At 47.4% G+C, this 25,273-nt stretch overlaps 2 protein-coding genes and 1 non-coding gene across 4 annotated transcripts; 2 read left to right on the top strand and 1 right to left on the bottom strand.

Moving 5' to 3' along the window:
• The first annotated feature begins 12,928 nt into the window (after positions 1–12,928).
• On the top strand, positions 12,929–13,088 carry LOC120668303. The gene has a single exon (XR_005672396.1). It is a non-coding gene; the product is annotated as a U1 spliceosomal RNA (small nuclear RNA).
• Positions 13,089–13,897: 809 nt separating this feature from the next.
• LOC120664527 (sugar transporter ERD6-like 4) lies at positions 13,898–19,224 on the bottom strand. Of its 2 annotated transcripts, none has more exons than XM_039943795.1 (18): positions 19,019–19,224; positions 18,526–18,905; positions 18,346–18,435; positions 18,034–18,093; positions 17,858–17,923; positions 16,814–16,879; positions 16,645–16,720; positions 16,434–16,498; positions 16,269–16,361; positions 16,061–16,141; positions 15,900–15,984; positions 15,546–15,592; positions 15,398–15,460; positions 15,261–15,320; positions 15,114–15,179; positions 14,965–15,024; positions 14,408–14,522; positions 13,898–14,328 (listed from the first exon to the last, which is right to left on the bottom strand). In XM_039943795.1, exons 2-18 carry the CDS (start codon positions 18,838–18,840, stop codon positions 14,216–14,218), a joined length of 1,521 nt encoding a protein of 506 aa, XP_039799729.1. In that variant the 5' UTR covers positions 18,841–18,905; positions 19,019–19,224; the 3' UTR covers positions 13,898–14,215. The 2 variants fall into 2 exon arrangements, with proteins under 2 accessions (XP_039799729.1, XP_039799730.1); XM_039943796.1 differs by having other exon boundaries at positions 18,526–18,897; positions 19,019–19,215.
• Positions 19,225–20,636: 1,412 nt separating this feature from the next.
• On the top strand, positions 20,637–23,575 carry LOC120664526 (putative DNA-3-methyladenine glycosylase YfjP). The gene is made up of 2 exons (XM_039943794.1): positions 20,637–21,683; positions 23,116–23,575. The coding sequence occupies exons 1-2, from the start codon at positions 20,680–20,682 to the stop codon at positions 23,183–23,185; spliced, it is 1,074 nt and encodes a 357-aa protein (XP_039799728.1). The 5' UTR covers positions 20,637–20,679; the 3' UTR covers positions 23,186–23,575.
• Positions 23,576–25,273: the final 1,698 nt, after the last annotated feature.

Here is a 25,273-nt window from a genome sequence, read left to right as displayed (position 1 = left end):
CCTGTCGCATCGAGGCCCGCGTGCGTCCCGCCCACCCAAGTACAAGTACCCAACCCACTGCGACGGCACGGCCGGCGGCCCGGCGCCGCGGCGCGTACACCGCTCGTGCAGGCCGCTGCACTGCAGTGCCGCCGGCCGGAAGCTCGCGGGGTCGTACGCGCGCGGCGGCTCACGGGGCCAGGGGGCCGCCCTGGCGGGCGGGCGCTGCGACGCTGAGCGCGGCAGTGCGGCTGGATACGGGCGGCTAGGTAATGGGCGGCTGGATGTCACGGGCCGCGTACGTGCGCGCCGGTGCGTGTCGCGCGGCCGAGTGGCGGCGGGGCCTGCCAGCCCCTCCGGCCCCCCGCCCGGTGACCGGTGGGCGGTGGCGCTGCGGCAGGGATGGATCGACCCGACCGATCAATGCCCCGGCGTCCGGGTCGTTACTCGTTCGCACCGGGGGCGAGTACGCCCATGACATGTCAACAGAGCTAGAGGGTGCTGGCGTACCGTACGTGCTGTGATTCACCAAGACGATGCTGTACTTGGGCTCTCGCCAATGCCGATGCGCGCGCTGCATTCCGTATGTGGTGCGAGCCCAACTGCCAAGCCGGGGAGCTTCGGACTTCTGAGATACTGAGATTAATCACGTGGGCAGCAGAATCCCAGGCCTCGACTGCTGTGGAGAACAATTTTTCTTACTTATGCAACAATTTTCATTTAACTATGAACCGAGAAGATCATCCACCAAAGGAGTTTCATCTGCTAAAAAATGGACGAAATTCGGCAAAGCATGAGCTATCTTGTTACAAACTAGAAAGCTTACAGTTCTGATTGTCCACCAAGCTCAAGCACAGGAGCAAATCTCCGCTTTCTCACATTTGACATCTGTTTTCACAGGGTACCAACTCATTTGTAACAGCGGAGTGATTTGAGCTTCTTTCACATCTCTAGTAGGTGGCCTGAAAATTTGTCAACAGTTTTTGCCGCAATTACTTAACTTACCTAGATACATCACTAAAGGTCTCATTGTTTGCCCTCCTAGATTCTGTTACTTCTAGTCTAAATGAAAGTGAAAGGTAACCAAGGGAATAAACCAAAGTAGCAGCAGGTGGGATGAAAGAATGAAAGTGTTCAGAGACAGAATGCTCCAGTAGCAGAATTACCAGTCTTTTGCCGCGATGCACCTTCTCAATACTACTAGCATGGAAAGAGCCCAACCAACCCTGCAGAATGCACAGCCCAAAGCGCGCATCGGTCGGTCGGTCGGTCTCCCTCCTCTTTCATGGCAGCTGATCGATCGATCAAACGATCGGCTCAGTTCTTCTCTTCGGGGTCGCAAGCACGCACGGATCTCGACGCGCGCAGATAAATCGATGGTAAATCATGGACGCACGCACGCGTCCCACGTAGTATATGGCGACGAACTCGATCAACGGATATATACTACTCCTACGTTCTTCCAGTCGGACTCCTCGAGTCAAAGAAGAAGAGAAAGAGAGATATTCCCAAAAAAGAAAAAGAAGAGCAGCAAGAGCAAGAGAGCATAGCTCAGATTCACGAGGTAAAGGAGCGCTGCCATAGCCTAGCCTGGGTCGATGGACATGGACACACACATTGCATGGGAACACGCACAAACTTTTTCAAGCATGGCCTGGCCTCGGAGCAAGATCTCTCTACATACCGAAATTCGCAGGAATTTCAAATCTCGATTTTTTTTGAAACAGCATTGTCATTGCTTGTGACAGCCCAGCAAAAAAATAGCAGAAGGGGTTAATTAGCAGTAATACTGGTAATTGTTTAGTGATCTCCAGCTTGGCATCACAATCGCATCGCACGTGTGATGGCGAAACATCCATCGGATCAACGCATTGATTGATTAGTTCGGAGCAGTGCTTGTGCTTGTTCCTACCCTACCTGGTGCAGGCGCATCAGGGCGCATCGATCGGAGAGGACACCGCGGTAAACTATCGGTTCCTATGTTTTACCGATGCGTGATACGGGTATGCCGATACGTCAAATATATAAATATAAATTAATTTTTTCTATTTTTCTCAATAAACATAATAGAATATTCAATAAACATATAGCAAGTAGTCCTGACGACGCAAGATGGAGAGGCAAACAGCCAAACACAACCACATAGTGTACTACATAACATAGAGATACAAGGCACAATGCCAAATCAAAGGATTATGCAGGCTATCTCTTCATGCTAAAGTTCAATCATCTTCTGCAATCATAACCTCAAACTCCGGCTCATCCAAAGTGAGATTAGCAGCTTGAAGAATACCGACACCATCAAATGTCTCAAAGCCATCTCCCCCAACATCCCACATTTGTGTTGGCCCTGTGAGATACTCATCACTACACCTTGAAAGAAGACGTAAGTTGTTATGCACAAACACTAAATCCTCAGCACGTTCAGGTGTGAGCCTGTTTCTTCTCAGGTTATGGATAAAAACTGTATGTGCTCCAGTTTCTCTCGCAGCAAGAAGAAGAAGCTGGCTGCCCAAGCAGCTTAAAAGCTAATTCTTTCAACTCTGGGGTCCTAGACCCATAGATGCCCCACCATTGCAGTGGATCAAAATGAGCTCTGTCATCAATTGAATCAGGTAAACTAAAGATGCCTCTTTTCAGTGAGTAATCAGCGAACTGTTGTTTAACTCTCCTAAGCTCTTCTGTAACTAGAAAAAGCTTCCTAAGGCAATTGTTCCTCTCTTCTGAAATTTCTGGATCCATATGTGGGGCTACACGGGTTGGGTCTTCTGAAAGCCATTGTTCACTATAGTACCTAGGGTTAAGAGAGTGTGCCAAACCATCAGCTGCAATTGTCACCCCTTTTGTGGACCAGGTGCTCTTGATGGGTTCAAGCAGCTTCTCCACATTAGTCTTCTCTTGCTGTAGGAGAGTTGTTCTCAACTTGTTGATTCCAGGAGGGGTATACCCACCCATGTCATGTGTTGCCACAAAGTTGAATGCAACCCGATAGTTTGGGTTTCTAGCCAAGTTGAAAGGAATGCCTGCAAATCCAAAGAAACAAACGATTTTAGCAGCTAAGAATCAAAAATACCAGATTGCAATTAGGTGATGGAGAAGGAGAAGTTGAACTTCCACTTGCACTTGAACTAGCCATGCTTTGTAACATATTATCTACAACGAAATGCAAGACATGAACAACTCAAATCCATTTATCTACCTCTCGCACAGGGACTCAGGCCTCAGGGAGTTCAAGTTACCTGGTATTCCCGTTGGCGGCGGCCGGCAGTTGTAGATCCAGGCGGAGGTGCTCGCTCCCAGCCGCCGGCGAAAGGGCGGAGGCCGGAGGAGCTTGCTGCCTTGCTCCCAGCCGCTGGTGCAAGGGGCGGCGGCGCAAGGGATCCACAAGATTGTTGTCAAAAAAAGGGATCCACGAGATGAGAGGGAGAGAGAGAGACAACAGGCAGTGCTGCATGAGGTGAGGTTGCGAGAGAGTGTTTTTACAGCTAGGGTTTAGGATAGGCCTGTTTTGTTGGGCCTCAGCTTCAACTGGGCTTCCAAATGAGAGGTTACACTCAAACGTATCGGATGGACGTATCGCCGAATATCGGACGCGTATCGCAAATTAAATTATTTATTTTTAAATCGAATTAATCCGATACGCGTATCGGGACGTATCGGGGTACCAGGCCATATCGGATACGGGTACGGCGACCATCCAGGCGTATCGGTGATTCGTAGATCGGTTCGCGCCCAAGGATCGGAGGAGGAGACGGTGATTATGCTGGCAGAGCGTTCAAAAAGGCTGTCGCCGCCTGCCGAAAAGTCCTCGAGATTGCTTTAAGAACGCCCCCCTGCGCGCTAAGCACGAGAGATAGATACATCGAGAGCATCTTTTGAGGGCGCGTTTAGTCACCAAATTTTTTTTGGGAAAGTTACTGTAGCACTTTTTCAATCGAAGGTTAGGAGGACTAAACGTGATTTAATTATAAAACTAATTATATGGATGGACGGGAAATCGCGAGACGAATCTATTAAGCCTAATTAATCCGTCATTAGAGATTGGTTACTGTAGCACAATATTGTCTAATTATTGCATAATTAGGTTCATTAGATTCGTCTAACGATTTTACCCGGGGTTGTGGAATAGATTTTGCGAGTTATTCACGTTTAATACTCTAAATTAGTGGTCAAATATTACAAGTTAATGTAGCGAGTGAAAATTTTTGGAACTAAACAGGCTCTGAGATGGTTTTCAGCAGCATGCAGCTGCAGCGTCCTCTTTGTACCCTAGCTAGCAGCTGGTGGCCGGACTCCGGACTGCTCTGCTCAGGGCACCCGGCATCCCACCAAATTCTAACACGCCTTCGATGCGAAAATGGAGAAAAATGCATTGTTTTTAAATTTCCTGCTGGGTTATCATACACTAGTCTATCAACCCGTGCTCCCACACGAATTAATTAGAATTAATATAAAAATGAGGTCATAATTATAATTATCAATCTCATGCTCTTTTCATCCATAAAATATTCTAACACATACTCTAAAATATATATTTATCATCATGCAGTTATAATAAATTTTATTTTGCATCACATCTCCATATGTATTCAATATATGTTTAGTTGAACTATGTGTTTTTGAATTGGTATTCTTATCTATTCCATCATACATGAATATACGATGACATATATCATGGGTAGCATTTTTATATAAATAATATATTAATAATGATAAAATATCACTTTAGATTTTTATATTTGTGCACTTTAAGATATTGTTATAAATGTATAATTTAGATTTAGATTTATGAGTAATTTAACTTGTAATAATAATGATATAATTGGATACTTTATATGCAAATTTAGGGGAGTATTAGTATTATTTTTATAATGGCATAGGTGGGTAATTTACACAACGATTAGGGGGTTACTTTAGATTTTTTTTATAATGGAAGAGATGGTTAATTTAGATACATATTTAGGGGGTTACTTTAGTCTATTTTCATAATGGCAGAGGTGGGTAATTTATTAAAAAATAACATATCTGATGGTTATTATAATTAGAGTTGTTAGATTAATAGCTGGATGTTTCTGATTTTTGTGAGAATTTATAGAATTTCTCTATTTTTTCAGAGTGTCCACCTAGGATCCTAAGTGGCTTTATGTAATAATAAGATATGGAAGGATTATTCGCAGCACAGAACTTGACCTCCAAAACCCAGCGAATGGATGCACCGCACATGATGGATAGCCAGAGAAGATCTGGGGCGGTAGGGCGGATGAGCTTGAGCTATAGTTGGCCAATGAGCCGGCCCGGCCCGGGCCCGACTCGGCACGGCACGATTAGGCCCAGCCTGATTGGCCCGCTTATTTATTCGTGCCAGGCCAGGCCGGCCCATGTGCCGAGGCCAGAGGCACGGGCACGCGCATGGCTCGAAGGCCAATTTGGCGTGCCTTGCCGGCCCTACTGACCCGTTAAGTGTTGCACGGCCTGAGCCACCGCGCGGAGGAGGCGATGAGCTGCCGGCGCGGAGGAGCCACGGCGCAGAGGATAGGAGGTGGCCCGCCGGCCGCGGTGCGGGGGAGGAGGTGGCGCGGGCTAGAGGAGGAGGACGCAACGCCGTCGGCCGTGGCCTGGAGAAGAAGGAGGAGGAGGACGCAACGCCGGCAGCCGCGGCCTGTAGGAGGAGGCGGATGCAGCCTGGATTTGCTCATCTGCATCGCCGGCCGGAGGAGGAGGGGCGCCGGCGCCGCCGCCCAGCAAAGGGAAGGAGGAGAGGGCATGAGGGAGGTCAGGGGTGGGGACGGGTGGCGTGAGCCGCGTGAGGGAGGGATGGGTTAGGGATGAAAACAGGACAGGAATATCCCGTCCCGACCGACACCGTATACCATATTTTACCGATCGTATATCGTATTTTCGATTACCATATTAAAACAGGAAAAAATAGGAAAATTTGGACAGGAACAGGAGCGGAATCAGTTGGGATGAATTCCCGACCGGATCCACGGTTCCTGTATTTAAACAGGAATTTTCCCGTATAACTCCCGTATTTTTATTTTAGTTTAAACATTCACAACCCAAGCAGCTCACGTGCATATTGAGCGCTCTCCCGTCTCCACTTGTCCGTGCCTTTGTAGCAACCGGGTGCCTGGTATATAGTGCATCTGCTCCACCCACCCTAGTTGTCTAAACGAGGTGGCACTAAACTTGAGAGGTGTTTGCCTGGTAGGAGCGCTTGCTGGTGCTTGCCTGGTAGGAGCGCTTGCTCAATGGGCTGGGGTGGGCTGTAAGCAAATCTGAGCTGCTGGATGTTGCGCACGGGAAACCTGGCAGGTTTTCTTTTAAATTGAATAATGTACTGATGTTATATATACATATTTATGATACTATTGGTCTTACTGTCTATATACTCCTCGTTCTAAATTGAATGATTGAAGTGGTTATGTGCGTTTATATTCCCGGATAAAATTATCGGTTCCCGACCGTTACCGACATATTTCCGATCGGATTGTATCGTTTCCGGCATCCCGTAATTCCGATTTCGCTTTCCCGACCGCCTTTCTCGTTCCCGTTCCCGTGTAAAAAATACAGTAACGGAAGTGGTTAGAGGATTTTTCCGACCGTTCCCGACCGCTTTCATCCCTAGATGGGTGGGCCGGTGGGGTGGCGGATGTGGGCTATGGCCTGCTAGATCTAGGGTTTGGGACATGGGCTTTGTATTTTTTTTTTGTGGGCAGAACACATATCGTGCCGTGCCGGGCCGGCCCACGTGCCTGAGGCGCGGCCAGGCATGGCACAATGCCCCGGCCCGGCCGGCTCGAGCACGTTTAACTTCGTGACGGGCCGGACCTTGTATCGGGCCGGCCCACGTGCCTGAGGCGCAGCCCAGGCACGGCACGATGCCCGTGCCCGGCCGGCTCGAGCACGTTTAACTTCGTGCCGGGCCGGGCCTTGTATCGGGCTGAAAACTCGTGCCTCGGGCCAGCCCATGGGCCTCGGGCCTAATGGAAAATAGCTTGAGGTCTGCAAAGTCGCCTTGAGAACCGAGACATGCTGATTCTCCCTTTCCTTACCATGGCGTCTGTCGTCACTACTGCCACCCCAAAGAGTTTTTCTTTTCACTTTTAAAGTATCAAACATAAGATAATCACAAAATTAATTACAGAATTCGTCTGTAAACTACAAGATGAATTTATTAAAGCTAATTAATCTATCATTAGCACATGTGTACTGTAACAATCATTGTAGTAATTTAGTGTCTAATTATAATCTAACTAGACTTATTAGATTCGCCAGGTGAAATTTAGTGTCTAATCTCTCGTATGTTTTTAGAGCAGGTGAAATAGATCACCAACTTATTTGCTGGTCGGAAAGATATCCCCCGAGCCGTTAAAGCATGGCTCAGTAGCCTGTAGGGTGGCAGCCCGGCTGGCCTCCGAGGCAGCTCAGCTGGCCTGGTCGTGCCTTTTCATGCACGGGGGCACTGTACATGCTGTTACGAGCTCGCAGGTACACAGACAGATATACGACCGAGTTGTCTAGGCGGCTAGCTCTACGGTACGGGACCACCACCGGCGTCTTCGCTTGACCCGGAGGGCCGGGACCACCGTCAGCGTCGGCGCTTGGCCCGGCGGCCAGAGCTCTGCGTCCTCAAGGCCGCCGGCCCCGCTACGCCGCAGCTTTGACCGAGCTCGCCGCCCCGCCCTCGCCTGAGTCCGCCGCCGCAGCTTTGACCGAGCTCGCCGCCCCGCCCTCGCCTGAGGCCTGAGTCTGCCTGACCAGCCGAAACACATGCCAGAGGCAGCTCGGCGCGACGGGGCCGTGGCCCAATAACACGGTCCACAGGCGGCGGGCGTTGGCCTGCGTGGGGATTCTCGGCGTTTTTTTTTATATATTTTTAAAAAATTAAAATTTCAAAAATATATGTTCGTTTTGGAAAATTTCAAAAATATACCCCGTTCGCCCTATGGGGGGGCGACAGGGCTCAAATATAATTTTTTTCTTCTTCAAATTTACAACAAAGTCCCTGGAGAAAAAAAGGGGGCCTGTCGCCCCCCAACGGGCGACAGGCCCCTGTTGCCCACCCCAGGGGCGACCGACCAGTGGGCCCAGCCTACAGGCGCCAGGGGGCCGGTCGCCCCTCCCGCGGGCGACTGGGGGGCCTGTCGCCCCCCCCCCCGAGGGCGACCGGGCCAGCCCTCCCTATATAAGGCCTCCCCCCTCATTCCCTCCTCATTTGACCTCAAAAAATCCATCAAAAATCCAGAAAAAAGAGAGGGGTAAGGAGAAGGGAAGCGGCGAAGCTCTGCCGAATTCCGCACTTGTGATCTACCGGTAACTTCCGTATAAATTCGTTGATATTGTATAATAATTTAATTTAATTAGTGGATTAGCTGAATTAGATTTGGTGCTTTAGAACACTGGTTTAGTATTACAATTTGAGTACTATTACAGACTTTTTCAAATAAAATAATTATACATTAGAATAGAATTATGACAGTACCTTATTGATATTGCAGTATAAGACAATAGAATTATGACAGTACCTATATTTTCACGCATCGATTTGGTATACGATATGTGCATTGCTTAAATCATTATTTTTTATTTGGCGCACCACACAATAGCGCCAATGTCTTCGTCAGGATCAACCAACATTCCGTGGAGCAAGTGTAAAGCCACCGTACCCGAAGGAATTGATGTGCCAATGTGCTTCTGCGGTTCGTTATGCAAGTTCATGCAATCTGAGGTTTTAGGAGATGACTACGGCATGAGGTTCTTTATGTATGAGAACTACGAATATGATCCACCTAAGCGATACAGCAAAGACCGGGCCAAGGTAGCAGGAGAACATACGTTATTTTTCTCTGTGACCTAACATTGAGTTATGATTCTAACTTGTGTTGGACAAAGTCTCCTCCGTCTCTTTGTGATTTTATGCAGTGGTTCGACACCGTGCAGTCGCAGCAGGCAAAGGACATTGTGGAACAAAAAGCAAGGTGGGCTGCAGAACGTTGGCGCCGAATGAAGCACGAGGAACAGCAAGAGGAGAAGCGCAAGAAAGAGCAAGAAGAGATCCGCAAGAGGATTGAGGAGGTGGATCGTAAGGCGGCGGCCGAACGTGAAGCTGACAGGGAGAGAAAGCGAGAGAGGGCACGCCGTGCGAAGGAGTTGTTTATCTTGTCGCGTGCACATGCCACTGCAATTAGTTGTTTATGTTTTAAGTTGAGAGCTTAACTTTGTGTGTTGTAGCCTTTACCATTAATTTGTAGTTGTAGCCGGGAGTCTATGAAATCTTTGAACTTGTCCTTAATATTTTAGGAGCTTTTCATGTCACTAGAATACTAAAAAACACATATTTTATTAATATAACGATAAGAATTAAGAACTAAGAAATACATCGGGGTCTGCTGCTAAAAAGCACACATTTTCATGTCACTAGAATACTAAAAAGCATCCGGAGACCTCACCCGCCGACGATGATGACGACTACACGCTCGAATAGCTCAAAATAGGAACCATAGTGTATCTAGCTGCGAGTACGAGATCACAAGTTGCCACTGCTCAGCACGACGATCACGGGTTTCAAATAGCAGTGCTCTTCCACCATTTCAAATAGATGTGACAAAACGGCAACCACACCAGCTCACCTTCAAAGCAGTCTCTCTGGCGAGGACGACGGACATGTCATTCTACAGCGAAGGTCTGTGGCGTGTAGTGGGGAAGGCGGCATCTAGGCGCGATCGACCGAGCGGCAGCAATGCAGTGCTGTGAGTCTGCATGCACAGAGATGCATCGAGTAGTCATTTCGAGCATCGAATCTAGCCTTTTCAGTGTTAGGTCAGCTAGCCTCTTCACTGTGTTGTCATGTAGGTTTTTTAGGTGCATTTACACTCCACACTCCAGGTATCAGACCTTTGTGCGCCTATAAATACTCCCAAGTTTGTGAACTCCCAGCACAACTCAAACACCAAACCTCATTGTATACCCAATGTCTGGAGGTGGGTCTAGCGGGAAGAATTACTATGGTTTTGAGAAAGGAAAAGTGGGAAGAAAGGGAGACCCCATAATTTGGGAGGGGCCTCTTGGACCTGATTCCTTTCCGGAACCAGTGTTTGAGTTTCCGCCACAGCACAAGAGTGAATTTACCAATGAAACTCCTCTTCGACAATACGATAATCGTAGAGAACCGTGGCCAAAATGCAGACATGGTGCGGACTGCTTAGTGCAGATGTGCACCGACGGGATGGATGACGGTCGGCGTTTCTTTAAATGTCCACACGCATGGGTAATACTCGGTTGTTTCATTTCTTTATCTTCAATGAGACACCTTACATGAAATTTGTTTTGCAGTCTTTCGATGCTCCAGAAAACTATGGTTTTACTAGGTGGGTAGATCCTGCACCAATTGATTCTGTTCAGGAGTTCATCGAGTACCTCCAGATAAAGATCTTTGATCTGGAATGCAAGGTGAACCATTATGAGGAAGTGAGCGAGGGTAATAAAGACTACGAAGTTGATGATACCAGCAATGCAGCCGGTTCACAGGATGAACCATGCACTATTCCTTACTGCAACTGCCCTTGTCACAAGAAGAAGGGCCCTGCGCCTCCGGCACCACCGCCTGCACCACCTGCAATGGGTGGATACTGCGGAGAAGACTCAACGCAGTTTGCTACGTGGGGGTACGGCTACTAGGACTTCCCTAGTGCTAGTGACATGCTGCATCGCTGTGTTTGTTCTGTTTTTTTTAAATTACCTAAGGCATGTTAGGTTAGTCCAGAATCTGTTTACCGTAGTTTGTAACGGGTTCTGACATGCCACTGCATGTGTGATGTGTTTTTCATTATCGTTGTATTATGATGTAAAATTTGGTGGTTCACATTACGTAATGCATTTCTTAGTTCTTATTTCTTATTTGTGTGATGTTTATTTGTAATGAGATAGCTGTGGACCACTTATTTATACACTTCAACGTTCGTCACTGATCACTCTCGTATTTTCCATTACATACAATATATGGTATGTTTATACTTCGATGCTCCATTACGACTAAGTACGATTCAAACTCGACATTATGTACATGTCCAGTGAATGCAAGTTAGGTACGAGACATACAAACAAGCATAATACAACATTAACAATACTAAATGCGAATACATCTTAAACCGATGAACATCATATGTTATAGATCATGGCATGAAATCATCTAGGTCGTCATCCCAGTTGACAGATGGTGGTGTTGCAGGTGGTGTAGTATGGCTCGACGAACCTCTTGGCTTTCCCTTTCTCTCTTTTCTGGATCTACGTTCATGTACAGGGGGAGGAACATCATGTGTTGGAGGCCATGGTTTGGGGGGCATGAAGTCATCCATGTCGTCATCCCAGTTAACACAAGTTTGTGCTGCAGGTGGTGCAACATGACTTGACGAACCTCTTGTCTTTCCCTTTGTCTCCTTTCTGATTCTAGGTTCATGTACAGGGGGAGGAACATCATGTGTTGGAGGCCATGGTTTGGGGGGTATGAAGTCATCCATGTCGTCATCCCAGTTAACACAAGTTGGTGGTTGAGGTGCTGAAGCATGACTCGACGAACCTCCGGGCATCTGTTCTTGCGCAGGCCAAGTACTATCACCCGAAGATCTTATTCGCCTCCTTCGTCTAGTTTGCGGCATAAGTCCACCACCGAAGATACATACCAATTTACGGAAATTTGGTATCGTTTTCTTAATCAACTCCGTGTCCTCGGGGTAATCCTAGCATATAATTAAAAACAATGTTACTGTTTCATAATATGGATTCGAAATGACGGACGGGATTAGAACTGAATGAGAGTTACCTTAATGTGCATCTCATACACCTCTGGCCGCATTCATATCTTACAAGAACTTTGTAAGAATCCAATGATATTAGGATGATTTGCTAGTTCACATACTCTCATGTATATCTTCCGACGTTCTAGCAGGTGTCTCATTACATCTTGCATCGTAATACCTCGAAATAATGTGAAATCTTTAAACTCTACTACTTTGGACAACACCATCTCTATCGTACCATCCGTTAACGGATCCAACTTCTTACTGATAACAAGATGGGTCATGATATCAAGTATTATACTAGATTTTTCTTTGGTCCATGAAAATCCTCCACAATTTGAGGCATCCATTGCCTTATGCTGCAATATCAATAAGGTACTGTCATAATTCTATTCTAATGTATAATTATTTTATTTGAAAAAGTCTGTAATAGTACTCAAATTGTAATACTAAACCAGTGTTCTAAAGCACCAAATCTAATTCAGCTAATCCACTAATTAAATTAAATTGTTATACAATATCAATGGATTCATACGGAAGTTACCTGTAGATCAGGAGTACGCAATTCGGCAGAGCTTCGCCGCTTTTCTTCTCCTCACCCCTCTCTTTTTTCCTGAATTTTTAGGCTCAAATGACAAAGAGAATGACGGCGAATGGCGGCCAGGGCTTAAATAGAGGGGAAGGCCCCTGTCGCCCCCCACCAACGGGGTGGGCGACAGGGGCCTGTCGCCCGTTGGGGGGGGCGACAGGCCCCCTCTTTTTTTTTCTCCAGGGACTTTGTTGCAAATTTGAAGAAGAAAAAAATTACATTTGAGCCCTGTCGCCCCCATAGGGCGACCGGGGTATATTTTTGAAATTTTCCAAAACAGACATATATTTTTGAAATTTTAATTTTTTTTTAAATATAAAAAAGAAAAAACCGCGGATTCTCATGGGCCTACTTTGCGGACAACCAGAAAAGGCACGGGCTTGGCCGGACCCGGGCTGCACAGGAGGAGGCTGTAACCGTAGTCCTCTCGGATCTCCGACGACAGACATGACACAGCCACACAGGAGGAGATTAGCATAAGATTTTAGTTCCGTACTGTTCCTCTAGTCGTTGCCTTCCCCGGGAGCAGCTACAAAGCGATTCCAGGGTGCAACCTTGATCCATACTTACCTGGACGGGGTCGATGGCTGATCAAGAAGGGTCATGGCCTGGGCTAGTGGCCTTCATTGCACTTGGGAGGTGCACTAGCCTACCATCTCCCCAAGTGGGAGAGTGGATGTCATAATTTGTGGTAGATGGGTACGCGTTCGCGCGGCCCCTACTAATGAATAATAAATTTATATTTTATTTTATTTGTATATATATTTGTATATTTAGATGGAATTATATTAGACAATCTGTTTCGGTTTTTTATTATTAGATTACAATTAAAAAATGTTGGTATTTTTGTTTTTTGTGATTGGCTTTCAACTTTGAATTTTTCTTCGGATTTCAAATGATCAAGTTTGAGTTGGACAAAATGTTTAATAGTCCAAACTGTGGCAGCCTGGAAAAGTCTCGGCCCCGATGTCGCATCCGGTTGGGCTCTTCAATGGGCTGTAGAGAGGTGATGATAGGATGATTTGGCGGGCCTTTTCTAGTCAGCGGAATCATCACCACTGGTCACGAAAATGGTGGCCTAGTAGTGTTGACTGGTCACGGCGAACATGGCTTGGCCCTGCTGTCCCGGATCTCCGGCGGGTGCACGAAGTCTCAAGGCTCGTACTGCGGGAGAGGCGTCGGCGGATGAAGCCCCTGCCATCCGCCATCGCCGGCGCTGATGAGTTCCGTGGTCCATGGCCCGTGGGGATGGGCTTCGCGTGCCAGTCTTTCCCAAGTCGCCACCACGGCACTCAAGGTGCGTGCGCATCACAAGTCTTGAATCCCCCGTCCGATTATCCGAAACCCCTTTGAAGAATTTCTTCGTATTCTCTTTCGGTGATCATGGCCAATTTACCACTGCACAATCATGCCCAGGCATTTAGGTCCATGTCTAATTCAAGGCTCCAGCATAGGACTAGAGGCTGGCAACCACATGCAGGCACCAGGCAGGCGCATTGAGTTGTATTTCACAGTGACGGCTTCGGAGATGTATTTGCTCAAAAAAATTTATTCTGAATGTGTCTCAATGAAATAACAAATCGCTCTCCTCCGTAACCCGTGCAAGGGTTTTCAGTGCCTTCTGCTACTATTCCATTATATATTACACATATAAACACACCTGCCTCCTGCTAAAGAATCATATTGTACAATTTACACAGACACACAAGATGGTACATCCAAACAAAACATGGCTGCAAGATTGCTGCGGACTTCATGGGTTCAGCCTCCCAAATGGCACGTCCTGATAGCACATGGGGAGATCTTCTGACTTTCATCATGATGCTTGGTCTCAGAACATTCGACTGCTTCAGCGGAACGAAAATGCAATTTCCTCGAGCGTTCTTCCTTTGGTCTCCGGCACCCACAAGCACACAAAAATGAGGGCCATGGTACACACGGCAGCATAGATAGCAAAAGTTCCTGATCAAAACAAGTCATGGTCAGATCTGACGTCGCAAGGGAAAGGGACATGCTTCAAGTAATAAGGACAGCAGGGTACCTCCATTGCTCCAGCTCAACATCAAGCTTGCCGTCATAGTAATGGCCCATGCTCCCAGCCAGTTTGCAAGGGTGGCAACACTTCCAGCAAGACTCTTAATACTAACAGGAAGAATCTGACGGAACACAAGGTAAATACATAAATCTCCCTAGAAGTTGATAGATGAGCTCTAGGAATTTCATTATACATGCACAATGACAGGCTGCTTGCTGTTATTTGTAACTTTAAAAATCTACTAGTTTACTAAATGAGGTGATTGCATTAATTGTGGCTATGACTATGAATATCATTAATGTCATCTGGCTAGAGAAAATAATGCAGTTTTGTTGGAGCAACTAGTTAACGGATAACAGTGAGTTTAAACCATCCAAAAGGAAACTCTGTTTGGAAGAAGTTGGGGATTGGGGGTTCAGTATCTGTTGGTAAGCAGAAAAAAATGTAGAAATTCACAACTGGGACAAAGGTGTCAATTCAGTCACAATAATCAAGTAAAGGTAAAACAATATAGAGCCAACAGTTGAAGTATAAGAAGCGAAGCCAGGATGAGCAAACTATACCTCAGACATAATGATCCAGGGTATGGCTCCCAATCCAAGATTAAATGAAATCACAAATGCCTGGAGTATAAAAAGACGGCCTTAAACAAGCTTATATCACAACATGGGGTGGGGGTGGGGGTATAATATGTAATAGTAGTGCAACTAACCACAAGTCCAGCCAACGAAAGCATACTCATTACAGAGTATAAGTGAGAGCCAGCAGTTATGTTGTCCTGAATATTTCATAAAGGAATGATAATCTAACCGATTATTTCGGAAACAAACAATAACATGCTACTATTAAGTGGCATTACCTTAACAAAAAATGACACAGAAACAACAACGAGAGTAATGGTCATTCCAGTAGTAGAAATCTGAAAAGAACAACTCAATTAGCATAGTTGGATAAGCACGCCGAATAAACAATCGTGAGGGAAAGTTGGAAGCTAACAATGAGAAGAAGCCTTCGACCAGCTTTGTCACTCAACCAGGTTGTCACTCCAGTAGCAATCACCTGAAATGATTAGATCCCATAAATGCCAAGCTCATATCTGCTAAAATTTATCTGAGCAACAAGGGATAAAACACCAACAATGTACCTGAATAACACCCAAACCAAATGTTGCTAGATTACTATTTGTAATACCTGTTAAGAAAGAGAATCCGGTAAGATATCAGACTTGATGAAGTCTATATTCTAGAAAATTATCTCCCCATTTTAGGTATCAAATGAAGCATTATGACAGCATCTCCACACAAGCATAAAATCACACAGAAACAAGGTGGTTTTCATTTGCTAGGCAAGTCCCAAAATATGCAAGACGGCAAAGCACTGGTCAGCACATCTCAGTTATAGTAGAATCTAGAATCGGAGTTTCGAAACATTTGTGGCAAAAAACTAGTGCACAAAAGTATGCTTAGTAATACAAAGATTGATCATGTCATGAATTTACCAGCAGCTTTGAAGATACTTGCAGCATAAAATAGGATGCCATTGACACCACTTAGTTGCTGCAGCACGAGGAGACCAATTCCTATCTAAAAACCAAGCCAGTAAGCCAAAAATCGAACATAATATGTGTAAACAAAAAGTAATTAGAAGCAGTCCACCAACCATAAGAGGAACACTATATCTCTTCTGCTTGATATCAGCAAACCTAATGGTTGTCCTCCTCCTTGATGATGCCACTGATCGCTGTGTAAACAAGGCAGATAATTATGTAATTCAAGCCTCCTTTGGCAACGTTATGCTGCAAAATAAGAGAACTCTACAACATCTCTTATTACTAGCAATACATTGACAGCTTGACCAGGATGATTACCTTTATTTCATTTACTTCTGCTGTGATGTCAGTCTGAAATCCCCGCAGAACTTGCAGCGAGTACTCAAAATCTTCCATCTTTCCCATTTTCGCCTGAGACAGCAATCTGTTCTATTCAGGCCTCGCCATTGATGCTATGAAAAGTTACTATGACGCAATACTTACCAGCCACCTTGGAGATTCAGGAACAAAGAACAACCCAGGAATCAGGATTGAACAAGGTAAAATGCCTAAAAGTATGAAAGAAATAACTGAAAATAGTTAGTAAGATGATTTGTATATATAAAACAATCAACTTAGTCAATTGATTGGTGCCACATAGCATATGTTGCTTCATGCTAAACTAAAAGACCATAGTTACGTATCATATTCATACCTAGAACAGCAAGAATTCTCCAGGGAACAAACATGCCAAACAGGTATGCAAGCAATATACCAATCGTAACTGAGAGCTGCAAAAGAAATTATGGATTGGTTTGAAGTTGAGAAACATATGTTATGCATGAATAAAATGCTGATGTTCACTATCAGTCATCAGAAACTACCTGAAAGACAGCACCAAGAGCTCCCCTCTGGTCCTGTGGGGCGATTTCTGCAATATAAACAGGTACCTGAGACCATGAAATACGAGTTACAATCAGATAAGTAGCAATGGTCATAAGAAAAACAAAGCATAAGCAACTAAGTTGCTAGCATAAGAAAATGACATTGTTTAACCATGAATGCATTGCTAACATGTACTTAAAAACGATATTGTTTAACCGTGAATGCACCATTGAGAAACCACCTGCAAGTATGCAGGAATAGAAAGGTATCTATCTATGTTATTGCCATGCAAGGAAAATTTACTGAAATTCATTATCATTCAGGTTTCATAAAAAATTAAATTTCACTGTACAATATGGGACATATTGCAGCAAGTAAGATTAGCAAAAATAAGTTGACATCGAGTTCCTGTTACTTTTAAGGGCTAGTATCTTTTGACGGTGAAATATGCATACCATATTATTGAATGAGGATCCGTGCTGGGTTTTCTTGTCTCATGAATATTTTTGAACTATATAACAAATGGAAATAACTTGTATAAATCTTCATAGATTTATTTCTTTAGTTTTGTTTCATCGTGGGCAATCTATACTCCTTAGTATGTTGCCATTTTCCACCATGCTATTTTTTTTAAAAAAAAACGAACCGGCAGGAGAGCTGCCCGCTATATTAAAAAGAAGGGTGCCCGACAGGCAAGAACAAAAGAGTTAGCACTGTACAAGCTCGAGCACAAGTTCTCGCAAAAAGGGGAGAGAGACCGGCCGGCCAACAAAGAAAAGAGAAGCCACTACGCCAAGAGCGCCGCTAAGTGCTTGGCGCCATGCTACTTTGTTTCCATTGTGTTGAATCTTGGGATTGCTTGTTCATATGAACTTGTGAAGACTATATCTTTATGACAGGTATTGTTTTCTATTTTGGAAAAAGAACACATATCAAAGCACTATAATCTTTAAGGGTTGGAAGATGGTGGGACATGAAAATGTCACTAGTTCTGTGCAGTGTAAATTGTTTCTAATAAGAGGGAGGACAAAAGAGTTGCATACCGTATAAGATATTACACCAACTCCAAACCCTTCTAGGAGCCGTCCCATAAACAGAAAGGATGAATCCTGAAAATAAACCAATTCAGACGAAAATAAGATGTTCACATCCTATCATCATAAAGAACAAAGAAAAATCATCAGCAGGAGCATTAAAAACAATGGTAATGGAACCTTACTTTTGCAAAAGATATCGCAAGCCACCCTATAATATTCGGGATCGCAGCGATCATGAGAGACTACAAGACCAGCAAAAGAGAGAACATCAATCAGTGCACTAGCGAATTTCAGCTGAAAATCATCAAAAGCGGATCTTTGAAGCTTCCCACTCCACTAACAAAGTTGCTACCTTTTTACCCTCCTATAGTACTGCTACAATGGGAACTCAGATAAATGATTTAAAATTAGAACATGAGTCAATCTCCCGTCTTGTCCTCTTGTATTGCATCTCATTACATAGGAAAAGACAAAACGAGAGAGAAAAACCTCACCCCCTTGCGTCCGATATACTCTGCAATCTGCCCACTGGCAATGGCTCCCACCATCGCCCCGACGTTGGACAGTGATCCGAACAGGGAAAACTGCACAGACAAAAAAAAAAGGCAAGCAACATCAAGTAAAGATAAGCATTACAGGGGTTGACGCACCAACGAGAGATGACAATGGTTCACCTCGGAGAGGGAGAGACCGAGGTCAGCAATCACGGCGTCCTGGGTGGGCGAGGAGTATCCGCAGGTGAAGCCAAATTGGATGGGACCTAGCGCGACGATGAGCGTGCAGAGCGTGGCCGAGACAGAGACGTCGCGGATGGAGAAGGCGGAGGAGCCTAGGCGCTCCATGAGGCTGGATTGCCGTGAGCCCATTATGCCCCCCGGCGGCGGCATCCGGTACCAGCTCCCGGTGTTGAGGAGCGGCTTCCGCAGGTCCGACGCGGAGGACGTCCGGACCCCATCCTCCCCGCCACTCTCCTGGTCCCGGAAGCTCATGCCTGGACCTCTCAATTCTTCTCAGCGCAAATTTAATTGGCCGATCGATCTTCAGTGCTGAGCCGCTGACGGAGAAGAGGAACGCAATTAAAACCCGGGTGGACGGAAACTTGGATCTGATTGAGAACAAGGGAATCGATCAATCCACCCCCACGCAACCAGAGCTAGGATCCCTTACCGACAAAAGGAAGAAGAAACCAGGGCCGGATGGATCTCCCCGGCAGCAGCGGGTAGCGTTCGCGCTCCGCCCGGCGGTTTCGCGATGGGTCCGAGCGACCGCGGTTTGATTGCGGAGAGATTTTTGAGGGAAGGGAGACGGACGGACGGACGGACGGTCAGGGAAGCAAGTGGTAGTCTCTCTTTCCGTATGGTTTCTTCCGTTTTCCTTTGGTCCGTGTGACCGTGTCGTGGGCAGAGAAATCTGGTGAGCTGGACAGGAGAGAGGAGGTGGCCATGCATCCAACCCTTTCTTTCCGTTTTAAGCTTTTTTTTAAGCTGCAATGTAATAATTCTTGGCGTGTTGGTAATTCAAACTTGTAAAAGACGCTATCCTCACTGATGAACGTAAAGATGTTCTGTATAAAATAATTATGATTTTTAAGAATACAGTTCAAACTAACCTATCACTTTGAAGTTTCGATACTTATATGTATATCAACTAATCCATGTGATGTTTTGAAATTAATCTAACAGACAAACATACAATTATATAGAGATATATGAAGTGACTCTATAATTTAATATTGACTTTATATGATTTGAATTGCACTTTTTATATTAGTATAGAGTCATGTGTATGGGCTGAATTACAAGAGAACCGCATAATTATATATAATGGTTTCAAGTATACCTATTAGATTATGATAATTACATATTTAAATACCTGGTATCCAATTGACTTAAAGATCCACGGTGTGAAATCTAATTAACAAAATGAAGAGCAAGAGACGTGACCATAAAATGTATTGTGTCTTTATCAGAATTGCATATTGATTGAGGAAAACAATTTTCGACTTATCAAATTTGAAGAACAAATGCATGCATACTCTCTGACGGTTTGGCTACGCCACCACTGTTAGAATATGCAACTGCTCAAAAATCAATCAGGGGCAGGAGCTGCCTTTACTCATTGGAGTCGCCAGACCCTAAAATCCGTCAAATTCTATATACATCACTGTTCAGTACTGTTTACCACAATAATTAATCCTGATGTAACGATGAGACTGACGCCTATGGTATAATCGGCTGAGGCTTGCCACTGAAACCACTCATATATTAAGTGTTTATTAACCATAATCAACATGCATCATTCAAATATCATACTCCATTTATTAAATAATATACCTATGTTTAGTTTTTTTTCTAAATTAATTATTAAACTTTAACTATGAATAGTAAAAATTATAAAAATTGATGATATATAAATAAAATTAGTTGGTTCGTCGCAAAAGGAACTACACAACATGCAATTTTTTATATTTAAAGTTAATTATTTTTAAATCATTGTTGATTAGTTATGAAATATTTAACTTTAAATAAATATAAATATAACTATATTCTAGAATGGAATGAGTATAATATCTAATCTATTGAAAATATTTTAACCTTGCAGTTTTCTGAATTCATATGTGAGGCTTACCATGATTTCAAATTTTAAGTAATAACAGAGAGAAGCATTTTTAGACGAAAACAAATGGAGAAAGCTCTGACAGTCAATCACACTCCCTCCGTGTAGTAGTCACTAGCTAAAGCATCGAAATACCACAAACACCCCCAATCCCACCCCCGAATCCACCGAGAAGTCAAGACGCCATACCTCCCCCTCCCCGTCCTCCATCCATGGGCGAGCAATCCCTCTCCCAGCCCAAGCCCCAGCCCCTCTCCCCGTCGCCCCCCGCCTCCACCGCGTCGCCCGCCCCCGCCCCCGCCCCCGCCGCCGCCGCGTCCACCTCCACCTCCAGCTCCCCCGCCATCGCCGCCGCCTCGCGCCCCAAGAAGGCGGCCCACCGACCATCCGACTCCAACCCGCCGAAGAAGCCCCGCCTGACGTTTGCGATCCCGGGCCGGCCCCTTTCCGCCGCCGGCGAGGTGGGCGTGGCCATCCGTCACCTGCGCGACGCCGACCCCGTCCTCGCCGCCGTCATCGACGCCCACGATGCCCCCGTGTTCCAGTGCCCGCACCGCCCGTTCCACTCCCTCGTCCGATCCATCCTCTACCAGCAGCTCGCCTTCAAGGCCGCCGCCTCTGTCTACTCCCGGTTCCTCTCGCTCCTCGGCGGCGAGGCCAGCGTGACCCCCGACGCCGTCCTCGCGCTCACCCCGCAGCAGCTCCGCCAGATCGGGGTCTCCCCGCGCAAGGCGTCCTACCTCCACGACCTCGCCCGCAAGTATGTCTCGGGGATCCTCTCCGATTCCGCCATCATCAACATGGACGACCGCTCCCTCGCCGCCATGCTCACCATGGTCAAGGGCATCGGCGCCTGGAGCGTCCACATGTTCATGATCTTCTCCCTCGCGCGCCCCGATGTGCTCCCCTCCGCTGACCTTGGCGTGCGCAAGGGCGTGCAGATGCTCTACGAGCTCGAAGACGTGCCTCGGCCCTCGCAGATGGACAAGCTCTGCGAGCGGTGGCGCCCCTACCGCTCCGTCGGGGCGTGGTATATGTGGCGGCTCATTGAGTCCAAGGTGCCGCAGCCGGCGCCGGCCATCCCTGTAGGACCACTTGCCCTCCCTTCGCCTGATGGCCAGATTATGCTACATGAGCAGCATCAGCAGCAGCAGCAGCAGCAGCAGCAGAACGTCATCCAAATGATCGATCCCCTTCAGATGCTCCCAGGAATGGGGTAAATTCGTTATCACTCTCCAAATTCGTTATCACTCTCCTATTAGTTCTTCATCTTAGATGGATGATGGTCGCTGTGAGAATCAGTTGGTTGCTCTGCACACCCTTATTGTTTTGTAATGGCCGGAGTGTAGCATTGGGAATGAGTACTTTGGTCCGAACTTATTAAATTATCGATGTGGTTTGTGTTGTTTATCCTTGTCAAAAGTTTGTGAAGATCGTGGTTAGCCGTTCTTTACATTATAAAATTTGTTAGCAGTATTTTGGAATCCCCCTGGGATTGTGCCATCCTTGTAGTTTACCTGTGATGAAATGATTAAGCGTATGCTAAGCACAAGAATCCCTCTTCTAATTCCATTGGCATTTTCGTGCCATTGCTTAGTAAGACAGAATGGGTATCACTGTATAGTGTACGTATGTCCATAGTATGCCTGTTAGAGCATTTGCATAATTGTTTTGCAGTTGAAATGAACAAATAACGTATGATGTGATTGAGCGCATAAACCTGAAAAATTGGAGCGTATTTCTTTTTGGAAACCATAATAATACATTTTCCACAACATGCCTGGGTATGTGTTAGGCACATGTTGCATTAAGAGGAAAACAACCATAGTATCGCAGTGGTGATATGCTCTTGAGAGCTTTGGAAAGAGGGAATATTGGTAAGAAGTAAGTTCGACCTATTCCCATTGAACAGAGGTATGCAGGTTATGAACAAGATATGGAAACAACCACACTTGTTCTGTAGTAACTACATTAGGTTTGAAGCAATAATCCGAGATTGATCCGTCGGCTTTCAGGTAGAGGTGTTGGTGGGGTTCTGGGGTTAGTACTTAGTACCATTCTGTGAGACTGCCAAATGGTTTGCTATCCTAGTAGAACATAACATCTTTGTCCTGAGAGAGGATGCATTGTGAGAATCCAAACATTTATTTTGGGAGTTGCCTGCTGGAGTATCTTTGCCAAGCACTTCCTCCTATGATTTGAGGTTGCCTTTCTTTTAGGATTGTAGTGAAGAATGCATGGTATAACAAGTCTGGTGAGGAAAAACCATAGTATCATCGAGTACTTACTACTGCGTACCACGTTTTATCTTGTCTAGACTAATGATGTTTTAGCCTCTCTTGGATGACTTGTGAGTGTAAGCTATATGTGCTCTTCTATCAAGATTTGGGTTCATACAAAAGTAGCGATGATTGTTAATCAGAAAAGATTATGTTGCAGTATATATCCTTATAGCATGCGTGGTATGATTGTATGAAAAGAACATCATTTTTATGTGCTGTGCCATCCATCATTACGGCAGGGTACAGTGATGAATATGAGTCCAGAAAATGTTGTTCTTTTGCTGCATCAACATTTTCGACTGAGAATGAACATGACTGCTGCCCATTTGTCTGACATTTGTTCCGACCTGAATCATTCGATGCCAGTATCATCGGTGTTGTGGGGAGCATCAGAGATCTGATTACGCGTCGCCCCAAGCTCCTGATTTCTGATTAAGCCGATCGGTGTTGTGGGGGACATCGGAGATCTGGAGTATCAGGTGGAGATCGGCATTTTTGTCGGGAACATGGAAAATCTAGATCTGGATTGTTGTGTGCCACCGTGCATTCGTGCTCCCGCCAAGGGGGCGCCGCAGTGCTATTTCTGTATTTCTGTGGTTTTCACATGGGAGGATCTGGAGAGGAGATACTGGCAGTCGTACTGTAACACTGTAGTGGTCTGTATTGCCAAGTCACTTTCACTGGCGTTCTACCTTGCAGGGTGCGGCTCGGTCATCTGCTGGTCCTCGTCAGGGTCAGAATCCATGTGTTGCGACATGCAAGCAGTCGCCGAAATGCAGAGATCTACCGTTGTATTCATGCCATGGCCTGAATCTTTTCTTGCTGATCTCCTCCCTATCAGCAGCAATTGCTGGTTGTTGTAATGCTTCTTTAGGCCTCCTCCAAAGATCGACGATATCGTCGGCTGGTCTGGATGAGAGAAACAATAAATAGAAGAAAAAGATGTGGCATGACCTTCTCGATCCTTGCACTCCCCCTCACAGCTCGTTGGCAACTGTGCCACCAGCTAGCGATGAAACGAGCGCTAGCGAAAGGATTTCTTCGGTTTCTCTCTCTGCCATCTCAGCTCACGCTAGCGACGTCGTCCGCCTTTGGAGGAGGCGCCTCTCCGCACTCGTCACTTTCCAAGTTTACTTTCTAAAAAGAATATTTTATCTTGATCATCGAGATTCTCTACTCTACATTCAGTTTCTCCGCGCTCGTTCACTCTATATTTCTACTCCATACCAACTACCAAAGCGTGGGGCCCACGTGTCATATATTTTTTTCTCTTTTCTACCCCCTCTCCCCCAGCCTCTCTCTCTATCTCCCCCCTCCCTCCTCTCTCCCTCCGCCACCGCGCCCCTCCTCCCCCGGCCACCGCCGCCGGCCACCACCTCCTCCGGCGGTGCGGCGGAGCCTGGGACCCGGCCCCGGCGGCGGGCCTCCTTCCTCCCTCCTCTGCGCTCGCCCTTCGCAGCCGCGGCGCTCCTTGCTCCTCCCTCCTTCCTCGCCGCGCCCTCCTCCCTCCCTCTCCCATGGCAGGGAGAAGCTGCTGGCCGGCGAGGCCATGCGCCGCCTCCCCTGCTCTCCCCTTCCCTGCTCGCGCGAGGATGGCGGCGCGCGCGGCACGACCGGCCTCCTCCCCCTCCCCTGCTCGCGCGGCTCGGCAGCGGCCCTCCTTGGCGGGCGGGCACCGCCGGGGCGGGCCTGCGCGGCGGCGGTGTGGCCCCTGGGCAGCCGAGCTCCGGGCGCGAGGCCGCGGCCCGCGGGCGGGCGCGCGCGGCGTGGCCAGCAGCGCCGGCCGCGACGGCCTTCCTCCCTCCGTCGCGGTGCACGCGGGGCGCTCGCGGCCGCCGCGTCGCCGCCATGTCACGTGGGCGGGGCCGGACGGAGACGCTCGCGGCTGCCCCCTTCGAGCTCGCGGCGGGGCCCCATGGCTCCTCCCTCGCCGCGCGGGTCCACGGCGGTAGCGCTCCTCCGCCCTCCTCCCTCTCTGCGTGGCGAGGCCCCCTGCTCCGAGGCCCGGCGGCGCCCACGGACCGGGGCTCGCGCCGGCGACCCACGCGACCTCTCCGGCTGCGGGGCGGGGCGAGCCTCCCCGCCGGCGGCCCTCGCGTGTGGCAGGCAGAGAGAGGCCGCCCGCTCCTGCCCCGGCCCCGGCGCGTCCTCTACCAGCGCCGGCCGAGCCCCTCCCCGTGAGCGCGGCTGCGCGAGCTCCTTCTCCCAAGCTCGGCCTCTTCCTTCCCTCTCCTCGCCGGTGTCGGTGCCGACGCCCCTGCGTCCTCGCGGCCTCCCATGCCGGCCGCTCATGCCGGCTCCCCTGCTCCGGCGGAGCAGCTCCAGCTCGGGCCTCAGGGCCGGCCGCTCCGTAGCAGGGCCGCGCGCGTGCGGGGAGCGTGGCGCCTCCCTTCCTGCTCCGCCCCGTCGCCGTCGCCGTCTTCCCTCTCTCTCCGCGCGCACGGCCGAGGAAGACGAGGTGGTTGGAGCGAGCGCCGGGGCCCGCGCCACGTAGTCGATGGCGCACGTCCTGCACCGCGCTGAG

The sequence above is a fragment of the Panicum virgatum genome, chromosome 3N (assembly GCF_016808335.1).
Source record: "Panicum virgatum strain AP13 chromosome 3N, P.virgatum_v5, whole genome shotgun sequence".
Lineage (NCBI taxonomy): Eukaryota > Viridiplantae > Streptophyta > Magnoliopsida > Poales > Poaceae > Panicum > Panicum virgatum.
Note: the sequence above shows the minus strand (reverse complement) of the source record. Positions and strands in the feature narration are given on the sequence as shown.